General features: G+C 35.0%; 2 protein-coding genes across 3 annotated transcripts in view; both read left to right on the top strand.

The window, feature by feature from the left end:
* LOC126970838 (protein cereblon) overlaps window positions 1–13,803 on the top strand; it is a 272,220-nt gene that overhangs the window by 117,025 nt on the left and 141,392 nt on the right. The gene's annotated exons all lie outside the window — the stretch shown is intronic.
* LOC126970792 (lutropin-choriogonadotropic hormone receptor) overlaps window positions 1–13,803 on the top strand; it is a 197,520-nt gene that overhangs the window by 140,799 nt on the left and 42,918 nt on the right. For both annotated transcript variants that reach the window (XM_050816891.1, XM_050816890.1), the window contains 2 exons: window positions 3,989–4,057; window positions 6,362–6,502. In XM_050816891.1, the coding sequence (XP_050672848.1) occupies window positions 3,989–4,057; window positions 6,362–6,502 (210 nt within the window). The remainder of the gene's footprint in view (window positions 1–3,988; window positions 4,058–6,361; window positions 6,503–13,803) is intronic.

Below are 13,803 nucleotides of genomic sequence, written 5' to 3'. Positions count from 1 at the left end.
TATTTCTTAGTATACCTACATACTTCTTAGTAATTAGAATATGTTTGATGTCTGTAAATAATGTAATGTTATACTAATAAGCTATGGAAGAGCGGAGTCTTCTAACACAGACGCTACAGTGCCTAAAAGGAGGCTCCAATCATGAATATTCATTTATGTACATACTAGATAAAGAAGATAAACATTTTGTAACTGTACAAAAATATTATAAACTGACAGTTAAAATTGATATGTTTTTAATGTTCGATCCATTTGACCCATCAAAAACAAAAAAAAATTCAAACGTACGAGCTCAAAAACTAAGTGTCATTTAAAACTAAAATAAATATATATATAGTGGCTGACACAGACTTCTTGTATATATTTTTTTAGTTTTTACTTAATATTTTATTTAAATATAAATGCATTAAGAATGAAACTAAGCAGAATAATTTGAAATCGTGACTTAAAATGAGTATTCTCTCAAATAAATTAAACTTGATAATAATATGTTCAGACACAACAGGATTAAGTAGTTATGTTCGTCGAAATCAGATTAGCGCGGAATTGTGAAACAAATTAACGAACTCCCAAAGATTCGTCCGTGATATTGTGATTATAACGTAAATACATAAACAATGTTAGCAGTTCTCGACATGAGAGATAGGTGGGGTGGGATGTTCATTAATACATTACTAAATCTATCCGATAGACTTGTATGTTAACAGAAAAAATTACCCCTCGATAAAGAACGTTCATAGTAAAGTAATACTCATTGTAGGTAGATTTAATTGTGTTTGTATATAAACTTTATTTTTAAAAATATTTTTTAAGACAATAAGGTACGAGACGAGCATTCAGCTGATACACCCTGCTCATTACAATGCAGTGCCGCTCACTGCTCAGGATTCTTGAAAAACCACTAAATTCTGAGCGGCACTATAATTATATATATAATTAAAAAGAGCGCAAAAAAGGAGAGTTTCTTACTTTCTTGCGCCGCTTCTTCTCTCTCAGAGCGGCAGTAGTTTCTAGTATATTAGAAATAAATGACATCAAAAAGAATTCTAAAGGAATAAATTTTGAGAAAATATATGCCTTTTGCCTTTTATTGCGCTTGTCACCTTGAGACATAAGATCTCATAACATAAGTCTCATTTGCTCTGTAACTTCGACGTAAAATAGTTATTGGATGAACCTTATATTAAATAAGCAAAAAAATTGTATAATTTGAGCTCGTCACCGTGAGACATAAAATGTTAAGTTTCTTTTGCCCAGTAATTTTACAAGCTACGGTGCCCTTCAGACCGAAACTCAATAATGCTTACACATTACTGCTTCACGGCAGACAAAGGCGCCATTGTGATGCCCAGAATCTAGCCTTTGTCCTGTGCAAAGGAGCCTCCCACTGGTTTGTAATAATTGTACAAACTGGCCTGTTAGAGAAATCACAGAGCGTTGCTAGGAAAGTAAACATAAAATTACTTAAATGAGAACTTTAACGTATAAAAACATTGAAAAATAGTTAAAAATGTTACACCAAAAGAAGGTAATTATATAAAAGAACCAACATGACAACATAATTATTTATACGGACTGAACGTTAACGAAAAACAATTAATAATATTTCTAGTGTAATAAAATTATGCGTATGAAAATATTTAAGTAATTTAAATACCTTTTTTCTACCTCAACACCACGTATCATGTGAAAACGTATTCTAGATTGATAAATATAAGATATTTTAATTAATTAAATAGGTAATTAACTATAAAATTGTTATGCTTTAGTAAAATTTAAAAGTAGTAATTGCTTCTCGTACCGTATCTCTCTTAAACCTTTCCAAACATCTTTTTCCCAATGGGATCTTCATTTGTTGTTGGATATATCTCTCCATCTCTTACGCGGTCTTCCTTTTTTCCTCCCGTGGTAGCTTTTTTTATGAAAATAAGAGGCGAGACGAGCAGGATGTTCAGCTGACGGTAATTAATACGCCCTGCCTGATAAGATATTAAGTCTCATTTGCCCAGTAATTTCACTAGCTACGGCGCCCTTCGGACCGAAACACAGTAATATCTACACATTAATGCTTCACGGCAGAAATAGTCGCCGTTGTGATACCTACCCGTAATCTTGCTGGCATCCTGTGCAACGGAGCCTCCCATTGGCTTTAAAGGCTTTAGGTAAGCATCACCAAATGTTGCATCGTTTAATTTACGATAAGCAAGAAGTATACGCCATTTCTTTTATCCAACTATCTTCCTTCCTAAGGGTAAATGTATACACTTCTATAATAAAGTCCCATCCACTGTTCAGGCATTATCTATAAATAAATTTAAATGTTTTATAAAAAAAATGGCTCTGTAGTAAATCCTATTACTCCACTGCTGAATATCTAAATGATCGGACAGCCTGGGACTAGATTGTGATTATTTTATAGCGATAGAAATGAGTGTACAATATTGTATACTTTTATTGAAAAGAGCGCAAAAAAAGAATGCTCGGAGAGTTTCTTGCGCCGCTTCTTCTCTCTCAGAGCGCCATTTGTTTCCGAAGCGGTAGTAGTATCTAGTAGTTATTAGAAATGACATCAAAAAGAATTCTAAAGGAATCAATTTTGAGAAAAAAAAATGCCTTTTATGCCTTTATGCCTTGGAATAACCCAAGCTGGATAGGACCATGTAGAAATAGAAGGTCTAGTGATTGTTAGATCAAGCATTTCTCAATTGTTAATCAACAACATAATTTGTTTTGATTTATTGACTTAAATTCTGTATTAGTATGATTAAGAAAGTCACCGTCTTGAAGAAATAAATTGGAATATTCTTGACAAAGGTTGAGGACAGATTCCTAATTTGATTTTATAACTGCCTATCTATCAGAAGGAGAATGACTTACAAAATTAAAGTTGATCGTTATTGTTATTTAATTTATTTCCAATAGCAAGTATATGGAATTAAATTTTCTGGAAGAGACTAGCCTTTTCAACGAGAATAGAATTCATATAAGGATTTTTAAAACGTCACCATCTTTAAGTCTAAACGTGGTGGAATAACATATTTTGGCTGAGGAAAATTAATAATTAATTATCCTGAATCACTGTAAAATATTACCACTGTAATGAATTACAGTTATACAGATTACAGACCTCTATTGAGAAAATTATATCTATAATAAGTATACTATCAAAATATAATACTCAAACCAATTGAGTCGGAGACAAAATGTGATTTTTTATAATATAATATTTTAGGGGCTATCCATAAATTACGACACACGAATTTCTTGATTTTTAACTCCTCCGTTCTTGTCACAGCTGGTCACATTTGTGAGACCCCCCACCTATTGTTATGTCACATATCTCGCAATTTAACATTAAGAAATTTATGATATTAAAACAGCAGTGTTCCGAAATTATTTTTATTTATATTTAAATTCTTTCTCAATAAAATCAATCAAAGGTATGATTTTTTTTTTAAATATATAAGGGACACGGCAGAAAAAGGCCCCTATGTGGTACCAATAAACTACCCGGCACCCTGTGGGGAGCCTCCCACTGGTGAAATTAACAAAACATAAAAAAAAATATTTGCAAGTTTAGGACCTGGGTTAGTTTAAATTTAGGGCTTACAACCCTACTTAGATATGAAATATTATAGTGTGAAAATATGTGACGTCACAAAACTTGTGACCCTCCCCTCCTCCTGTCAGACATTGTCACACTCCGACACCCCCCCCCCCCCAAGGAAGGGGTCCTTAACGTGTGATGAAATTTATGGTTGGCCCCTAAGAGTTTTCAAGTTTTAACATATTTTACCTAAATGATTATTTAAATATTTTTAGATTTTTTGAATTTCTTGAGGTCGACAGAAAATTTAAAATAAAATTTAAAATAAGTACTATTTACGCGCATCTTCGAATACATGTAAGATTATTTTAGCAGTATAATTATTTTAATTTTAAAATATTTAGTTATTTAATAATTAACCTGTCGTTCCTTTATGCTTAGGAGGCTGGAAGACAACTTGCTGAGTGAGCTACCGACCGCCATACACAATCTACCCATGCTAGAAGATCTGTAAGTAATCATTTTTTATTTTCCGTTTGTTTACCTGCTATTTTAATACTATTAAACATATTAGAATTCTAGTATCTGGATTCAGACTTTAAGATGTTCAATTCTGGGTAAAAAAAAAACTTCTTTATTATGGAATAGAAGGACAAACCAGCGTACGGGTCACGCGGTGTTAAGTGATCACCGCCGCTCACCTTCTCATGCAACTCCAGAGGCATCACAGTATTAAAGTTTACTAAACTTAAAGGAAGGTGTACGCCCTTTTTTTGATGGTACCTACCCATGTCGTATCGTCCTGGAAACACCAAATGGGAATGAAGCACCTGGAAATGTTGAGAATTTAGAAAGTAAAATGTAATTTCAATACCCACACCATTAAAGTTCGCATTAGATGATCTCCAAACAAAACCTTTTTGAAAGATGTACGAATCATTCAATATTGGTACCTATTGAGAAAATTGGAATTCGCAGACATCGGCGGGCAGTCGTTACAAACAATATTGTTGATTGGAGACTTGAAGTATGTGACTGGACTTTTAAAATAGAATTTACATAAAGTAGTGTAATGGAGATATAACTAATTTTTTTTTTGTAATCCTTTTTAATATATTTTAGTTTGAGCTGATGATATCGTTTAGCATAGATTGAATAATTACAAAAAAAGTGTGATTTAGACCACACGACTGAAGTGAAATAAATATTAATGTATAAAATTGTTCTAGAATGAAATGGAATTGAGAAATCACCGTTTGCGTAACGCTAGTGTTCGTTCGTAACGCTCTCGTCACGTATTCACCGGGCAAATCCGCAAGTCAAGCATGTGTAAAGAAGTTTAACTTCAAAAATTTTTTAACAAAAGAACAACCGACTTCAAAAACACTATTCCAAAAGAATAGATATAATATGCACTAAAAAGTATAAAAATAATTACGTATTTTTATACAATCTAATTCTAGTTACGATTATTGTATTTTTTGGAATCGTATAATCGAATACTTTTTAGTGCATATTATATCTATTATTTTGGAATAGTGTTTTGAAGTCGGTTGTTTTTTGTTAAAAATTTTTTCAATACAGCAATGAACGTAAGCGCTTAATTTAAGAGTTCCGTCACTTTGCCATGGATTCCGTAATCAGAACCTAATCAAACTCTTACCAAACTATCTTTGAATATATCCTTTCCAATAAAAAAGAATCATCGAAATCGGTTGGCGCGATATGGAGTTATTCGTAAATTTATCATTCAATTTTCTATACGCATGTATTTTTTTGTATGTACTTTTATGATTTTTCTCATGGATGCCATTGTCAGATCTGGACCCAATTACAATGGGACCACACGGCAAGCACTTTCTTGCTTTCAAATAAGGAAAGAATTATAAAAATCGCTTCACCCAGTCCAAAGTTTTGAGGTAACAAACATAAAAAAAAATACCTACGAATTGAGAACTTCCTCCTTTTTTGAAGTCGGTTAAAAATTACAATAATAATAATAATAATGCATGAGAGCGCTTTCGCATCCGTCCGAATCCGATCCGTATCCGTGAAAATACGGTCCGAAGTAGTCGTAGTACTATTTCTATGGTAGTTTACGCACTCGATCCGGGTTCCGTCATCCGATGTCATTCCATCAACCGTTAGAAATAGTTCTAAGACTACACCGGACCGTTTTTCACGGATTCGGATCGGACGTAGTGCAAAAGCGCTCTAAGTATATGCCTGGATGTAAGGCGATATCATCTGTATCATAACAGTGATAATATAATATGCACCACAACATATTTAAGGTCAACACAAGATACACATCTTTCTATTTCTACATTGTATATTCGTAATATAATATGAAAAAGTCCAAAAATTTTGTGTTACTGCAATTATAGGGGAATACATCACACAATTAGAAAAGCAAGCTAAGTGGCAGCACTAGCAATACAATCCCGATAAAAGTCGTTTATTTTTTCAAAATTGATACCTTGAGAATTCCTTTTGATGTCAACTAAACCACGATCACTGCTTTGGAAATGGCGATACGTAAGAAAATATACGGAGCAAGTCTCTCTCTTCGTATTATTAGAAAATTTTGCAGAATTCCATTGCTATTTAAAAAGGGGATTGAATCAACGGTTCTACATACGAGTATTGTGCCACGATTTCATTATAATAAGTAACTTGTGATGATCACTATAATATAAAGAAGTTCTCGCTTAGTAAAAGTTAGCTGTTTTGGGCACGACAGTGTACCGCCGTAGTCACTGGTATCGTTACTTTCGCGTCAAACGTATCTAATAAGTGGCAATTTGTGTTTAGATCGCTGTCGGGCAACAAAATAGAGCGAGTGACAAGCGGCTTGCAAGCGTGTCCCCGTCTCGCCAGGTTGGAGCTGAGAGGCAACTCCCTGTCGCAACTTCACCACGGGGCGCTGGAGAACCTGCCTCGACTTACAACGCTGTAAGTAGAAAATATAACAAGTTATAGTATAATATTTATTATGTCATAGTCAAGAACGTCGAGCACAAGAAGCGAGTACGAAGATGATTCAGTATTCGTCTTAGCTCGGGGTATAATTGGCGTGCGGAGCGAATGCGGGCGAGAGTGGGCGCCAGGCGTGGGCAGAGCAGGCAGTCAAGAAAAAACTATCGAGCGAGGCGGTTGTGTCGCACGAGCATGCTGGCGTTCTTATTACGTAATCTATTATAGCTTGTCTTTGTGAAGTGAAACTTTTCTTGCTGATTATTAAGTGTTTGTAAGACTGCGTTTTACTTAATTGCAGTTGATGTATATTTCTTATTTTTAGCTGTACTTTGAGCAAGTAAAACATATCTAAATTATAATATTTTTTATTGTAGGGGCGAGGCAGACGATGCAGTACAGAGATTTCTATATAGCTCATGTTTGCTTTAGATACACTAGATACAGCCAGAAAGTGCGTGTCTCAAATTCAATTCAAATAATTGGAAAACAAAACATGCTTACGATCTTAAGCTTATACCGTGACAAGCCGTTTTACCGCAACGAGATTTCATCATCATTTCAGCCGGAACACTGCTGGACAAAGACCTCCCCAAAAGATCTCCATGACAATCGATCCTATGCTGCCCTCATCCAACCTATTCTGGCGAACTTGACCAGATATCCGGTCCATCTACCAATACTATGTCTTCCGGTACTTTAATTCGAGGACTTTACGGCCCCAACGGCCATCTCTTTGTCGAGCAAATTTATCAATTACGACAAGACTTTCAAGACCGGAATTATTTGGAACTATTGCTTAGGGCTATAGCTCCAGCTTGCGAGATTTAACCATGAGCGCAAAATGATTTGAAGATTTTTTACTACTTTAGTTATTAATTGTGGATTTCGATTTTATTCGTGTTGTCCGATGTTATGTAAATAATATAATAGTTTATTATAAAATATTCAATATATAAGATTTTACTTCAAAAACTTTTACTCGTGAAAGAAGTTAAACGTCAGTCTCCTTAGGTTGACTCGAGCCGATTTTACCCGAGCAAGCGTTATATAACCGACCATGACGGTTCAGTTCCAATCATTCCCTCAAAGTAAATCAGCGCGCTGAGAAAGTTTTCACTTCAAAAAAATATTCAAAGACAGTTCAATAAAGACATCGAGACATCTAAGTGGAAAGAGTCCACAGACTTATATATGTCTACTGTGTTGTTTTGTATTTTGTCCGGTCTATACAAACAATGTTGTGACGAGTCTCGACTTAGCAAGTTTTCTTATCTAATGTCGTCTCATTCTCTACAAAATATATGGGATAAGTTTTTTGCGATGTTGTCAAATAGAACTTTTTATCCTTATAAGACAAGATCAATCGGAAAAAACTTGTTTAGTATTTTTCTGCCCTATATCTAAAAATACCACAAAAAGTTATACATTGTATTTATAGAGTAATTTTCTGTTGTCATAAGTATTAAGCACATTACTGCCCGTTCAATATTTGTTATTTGCCCGTTGGTAGATTTTAACGTGCAACGATTTTAAAATCCTCTTTTGTAGCTTAACGAATAATAATTTTAGAAATGATATTTTTATCATGTGTTGACCACACTGCAATACAACATGTTTGGTCATAGTAAAAAACAGTTTAAAGCACCAGTCACCAGATTATGGGTACCACAACGGCGCCTATTTCTGCCGTAAAGCAGTAATGTGGAAGCATTACTGTGTTTCGGTCTGAAGGGCGCCGTAGGTAATGAAATTACTGGGCAAATTAGACGTAACACCTCATGTCTCAAAGTGACGAGCGAGATGTAGTGCCGCTCAGAATTTTTGGGGTTTTTCAAGAATCCTGAGGGGCACTGCAATGTAATGGGCAGGGCGTATCAATTACCATCAGCTGAACGTCCTGCTCGTCTCGTCCCTTATTTTCATTAAAGAAAAACAGGCTGAATATTGTAGACTATCCGGCTTATATAAAACTAAGTTTGACCCGCTACTTCGTCGCCGTGGAATAGTTAGAATTAGAGCAGCATTTTTTATTTATTTTTTAAATATTTTGTCAATAATACACATATAAACTGCTGCGGTTAACTATAAATTTGCTTATTTTAAAACACTTTTATAAACTACTTTATTTTGTTTTTCCATACTTTGCTAAATTATTTTGCGTATTTGGTATTCGTAAGCACGATATATAATATAGTTTCCTATGGGAAAAACATATTTTTCTTCCTGAAACTTTTAAGCGTTTTTAAGCGTATTTTTATACACCTCCAAGTTATCAAAAATTGCTAGTGTTTAAAGATGCATGTGGTAAGCGTTATTATGATGAGAGACGCACACCTCTTTTTTTAATAGTTCCGGCTCCTCTCTCTCAACTTCTTGCTTCTCATCAGTATTTGGCAGCAGAGCTCCGAATCGATGATTCTGACTGGCAGTAAAAGCTTAAAATGAACAGTGCTCTTGTGAATCTGAATTTTAAAACTTTTTTAATACCAACATACTCACAGCGCAACCTTAATGCAATGATTGTGACCTATTATTATCTTATATATATTGACACGGGAGTGGGTTAGGGATTGGAAATAATACTCCGCTTATAGGAACGAGTCTTTATTTGCGTTCACTTTTTCTGAACTTGCACTTCGCCGGTCTGCCGCTGTTCCTCTTGTGGGCGGCGGTACCTTCAACGCGTCACACTGCACCGAACACTACTTCTCTTCTGTCTTCTTCTTCTTAGAACACTTCCACTTTTCACTACTTCTTCTTTTCTTCTTCTTCTTCTTTACACTTTCGAGTCAGAACTAGAACTGCCGTAGGCCCCGCTTAGTACGGCTTATATACCCCCGGATCCGTTCTATTTTCAAAATGATTCTCCCATTCCATCTTTAAATTTAAATTGTACTAGAAAATTCTTTTAACTATTTTTATCCTGCTTACACATTTTCCATCCCTTTTTTTCTGTTCGATTTGATCCTGAACTTACTAGAAATTTCCTTTAACTTTACAAAACCCAAAAAAATCCATACACTGGTAGGTGTATCGAACCCGGGTCTACAGCGTCTAAAGTTAACACTTTTCCGCTGAGCTACGAGTATTGCTGACGGAGCTGTTGAAATTAACAATGTCTTGAAGTTTGACAACTCTCGTCATATACTTCGAAGGTTTGCTACGCAACAATATCTTCAAACGAGCAATTCTTGTACATATATTTAAATAATCTGAATCTCGGAAACGGCTCCAACGATTTTCATAAAATTTGATTTCGGGAGCGATAAATCGATCTAGCTAGGTTTCAATTTAAAAGAATGTAGTTTTATCAGTGTTTTAATGAGAAACAGCTACAATAACATTAGATTACAAAGTTAAATTTCGCTACTATATACAAGACTATTACAGCTCAGATGGGGACATTTGGTGATCCGGAAAGCAGAACTCCCCGGTTCGAATTCAGGTGTCCTATTAGTTTTTTTTTTGTTCAAGTTTTGTACATTCTTAAAAATCCGAGCAGGCTCGATCGTCCGGATATTTAATATTATATTATAAATTAATTTGATGACTTTAATTAATATAATTCTTTAATCTAGACCTGTCAGCAGAAGATCACTCAAAGAGAAATTAAGAAAAATAAACGGAAATTTCTTAAGGTAGGTCCTCAATCAAAATTCATCCTCTTGAGGACTACAACCAGAAACAGATGCTATTTTACCAGTGGGAGGCTCCTTTGCACAGGATGCCGGCTAGATTATGGGTACCACAACGGCGCCTATTCTGCGGTAAACCAGTAATTTGTAAACATTATTGTGTTTTGGTCTGAAGGGCGCCGTAGCTACTGAAATGACTGACAAAATAAGACGTAACATCTTATGTCTCAAGTTGACGAGCGCAGTTGTAGTGATGCTCAGAAATTTTGGGTTTTTCAAAAATCCTGAGCGGCACTGCATTGTAATGGGCAGGGCGTGTCAATTAGCATCAGCTGAACGTCCGGCTAGTCTCGTCCCTTATTTTCATTAAAAAAACAGATGTGCTATTATTAAAATATAAATAGCCCTCAATAGCTATAACCCCATTATTACAACTCTTCCGGGATAAATGGATTGGGAAACTTTTGCGGCGCCATTTTAAACCGAATTGTATAGGATAATACTTGAAAGTTTAACGAATTTTCGAAAACAATTGCGTCGGCGACTCGCTGGCTACACTTGTTTACTGGAATAAGGAGAAATAAAGTACCGCGGTTTATATCTGCTAGGGACAGTCGCACTGGCGAGCGGTAGTCGGGAGTCGGGAAACAACTTGATGTAATAGCTAGATATACGTTTATTGCGTGCTCTGTGAAACTGTTACTCCTGAGTATTGTGTCAAGGATTCTTTCGTGTTAGGATAAACTGAGTTTATTACCCGTATTGGATATTGTGGAATGTAGGTTAGGTACTCACAGGTGATTTTCACGCAATTTGACGTCTACCTATATTGCATAAGACCATAGAGTAAAGGATACACTAGCGTATAGACAACGCGTATTGTCAAATTTTTGTGCGTTAGCTAGTTTTGATACTCAAAATACTGAGGACTGTACTTAAATCTGACGAACCAGTGGCAAGTGACCATGCCTACTGAGCTAGAGGTCCCTGGTTCGAATCCCGGTGGGTGCAAACATTTATATGATGAACATGAATGATATTTTCCGAGTTTGGAGTGGAGCGAGTGGATTTTTATAAGTATTTATGTATGTTTAAGTGAAACGGTAACTCCTGAGTATTGTGTCAAGGATTCTTTCGTGTTAGGATAAACTTGTTACCCGTATTGGATATTGTTGAATGTAGGTTAGGTACTCACAGGTAATTTTCAGGCAATTTGACGTCTACTGTGCACCTATTTTGCGTAAACACCATAGACTTTTTTTATGACAATAAGGGACGAGATTAGCAGGACGTTAAGCTGGTGGTAATTGCTAAGATTTTCTTATGTCTCAAGGTTACGAGCGTAAATGTAGTACCGCTCAGAATTATTGGGTATGTCAAGAATCCTGAGCGGCACTACATTGTAATGGGCAGGTCGTATCAATAACCATCAGCTCGTCTTGTCCCTTATTTTCATAAAAAAATAAGATGTTAAGTCTCATTTGTCCAGTATTTTCACAAGCTACGGCGCCCTTCAGACCGAAACAAAATAATACTTGCACATTACTGCTTCACAACAGAAAAAGGCGCCGTACCCGTAATCTAACCGGCATCTTGTGCAAAGAAGCCTCTGACTGGTAGAATTACAATTATACTTTAAATATACTAGAGTATAGAAATTGCGTGTATATATTGTGTGCGTTAACTAGTTGTTTTAATATTCCAAATACTAGGGAGCTAATGCCAAGCGAGGCTAACTGTTTACGACTTGTCAATCAAAATAGGTGACAATAGATCCACTTACCTTTTCTATCTTATTGTATCTCCGTTAGATTTGTTCTTCTCTCTCGCATACTTTGTTTATCTATACGCTCGTATATTTATTTATTTTGATTACTCGTAAAACGGTTACAATACCAATTACATTAATAAAGTACCTACATTGCTATTGCTAGACACTATTATGCAAGGACTCACAAAGTTGGAGCAGCAACTGCACCAACACCTCAAGTCTGTCATTAAATAGATCACAATCAGGGCGGACTTCCAGTTGCGTGTAGTTTCTTCATGACAGCGTCAAAAAAACTTACAGAAGAAATTTTCTTTTTAACTTTTTCGGATAACCCATCTGAGTTTCGTACTAAACAAATGACACATACCAAGAAACAGCGTGTTTAACTGTAAATAAAAATGGTAGTTAAAAATAACTCTGGATTTTTAACTATAACCAACAGCAAGCATTGTTAGCGTAAGAATAAGACTTAAAGGTATATCTAATAGGATAAAGTAGTGTTCATAGCTCCAAATGCTATATTTTCACCATAAAACTTGCATAAAAACACCCTGTTTGCGAGTTTTCTCCTTACTCTTCGCCTAAAGAATTCTAAAACAACACGCCGTCCCGCTAATGCGTGCGGTCTAATGATTGTCTAATCATTAGTACGATAAAGAACTGTAGCTCCGACTAAGAACCATTACTAAAATAAATCAAATTAAAATATTTTTATTCAAAATAGGATGTGACATCACTTATTGAAAGTCAAAAACTACCACCCATTCCAAAATGAATGCCTCAGACCTGAGAAGAACGGGCGCAACAAATTCAGCGGGCTTTTTTTTTCATCGAAAAGATATGTTTACAAAGTAATATTGTACAATTAAACTTATTATTTAAGAGCCTAAGGGCGGTCACTCCATTCCCAATCTGTGGTATCATTAAGAAAGCCATTTATGTTATAGTAACCTTTACCACACAAACGTTTTTCAACAATTCTTTTGAATAACGTAATACTTTTGTTTTGAACATTTTCTGGGATCTTGATGTAAAAGACTACGCCCCACAAAAGACTTACTAACTCGACTTAGCCGTTTAGTAGGTATTATAAGTTTATGTCTGTTCCTGGTTATTACAGTTTTTAGCATTATTTTTTTAACATTATGGTTATGACAGTTTTTAGCAAATTCACTTATTCTATTACACAAATGTCAGGGATTCGTTCTTGGCAATTTCCTTCTCCAAAATATAACCAATTGTAACGAAATTTTGGAAATTGAACGGGAAGGAAATATTATAATTAATTAATTAATATTAGTAAGTAAGTAATTAGTAGTAAATTCGTTGGATTTATTTTAATAAAATGTTATGAGCATTCGTTTTTTAGTTTATATTTAGATAAATAGTAACACTGTAGTAATTGTGTATCTAGTTGGTAAGCCTTAATAAATATATAAATAAATAAATTCTTTGTCGGACAAATTTAACTTTTTCGCTTATTGTTGTTATAACATTAAGCCACTTTGAGCACTTTTTGAAGTACTCTACACATATAATAAAAATGTCGAAAAAAAAACAAAACAGAGAGACACATAACGATGAGATATTATTTTTGAAAATAATTTTGATGTACGAGGGCGGCACTAAAAATTTCGGGAATCAAGGAACAACATTACTTTTTAAAAATGTAATTATTGCTTTTCGAAGTATTCTCCGTGAAATTTGACACGTTTTCCCATACGATGGAACCAATCATTGAAGCAACCATTCCATTTGGAAGTTGGGGTCTCCAAAATGGCCGTTTTGTAGGCGTCCACAGCTTCTTCAGGTGATGAAAATCTCTGAACACGCAATTTATTCTTTATATAGGGAAAGTATAGAAATCATTA

Source organism: Leptidea sinapis, chromosome 22 (assembly GCF_905404315.1).
Source record: "Leptidea sinapis chromosome 22, ilLepSina1.1, whole genome shotgun sequence".
Lineage (NCBI taxonomy): Eukaryota > Metazoa > Arthropoda > Insecta > Lepidoptera > Pieridae > Leptidea > Leptidea sinapis.
Note: the sequence above shows the minus strand (reverse complement) of the source record. Positions and strands in the feature narration are given on the sequence as shown.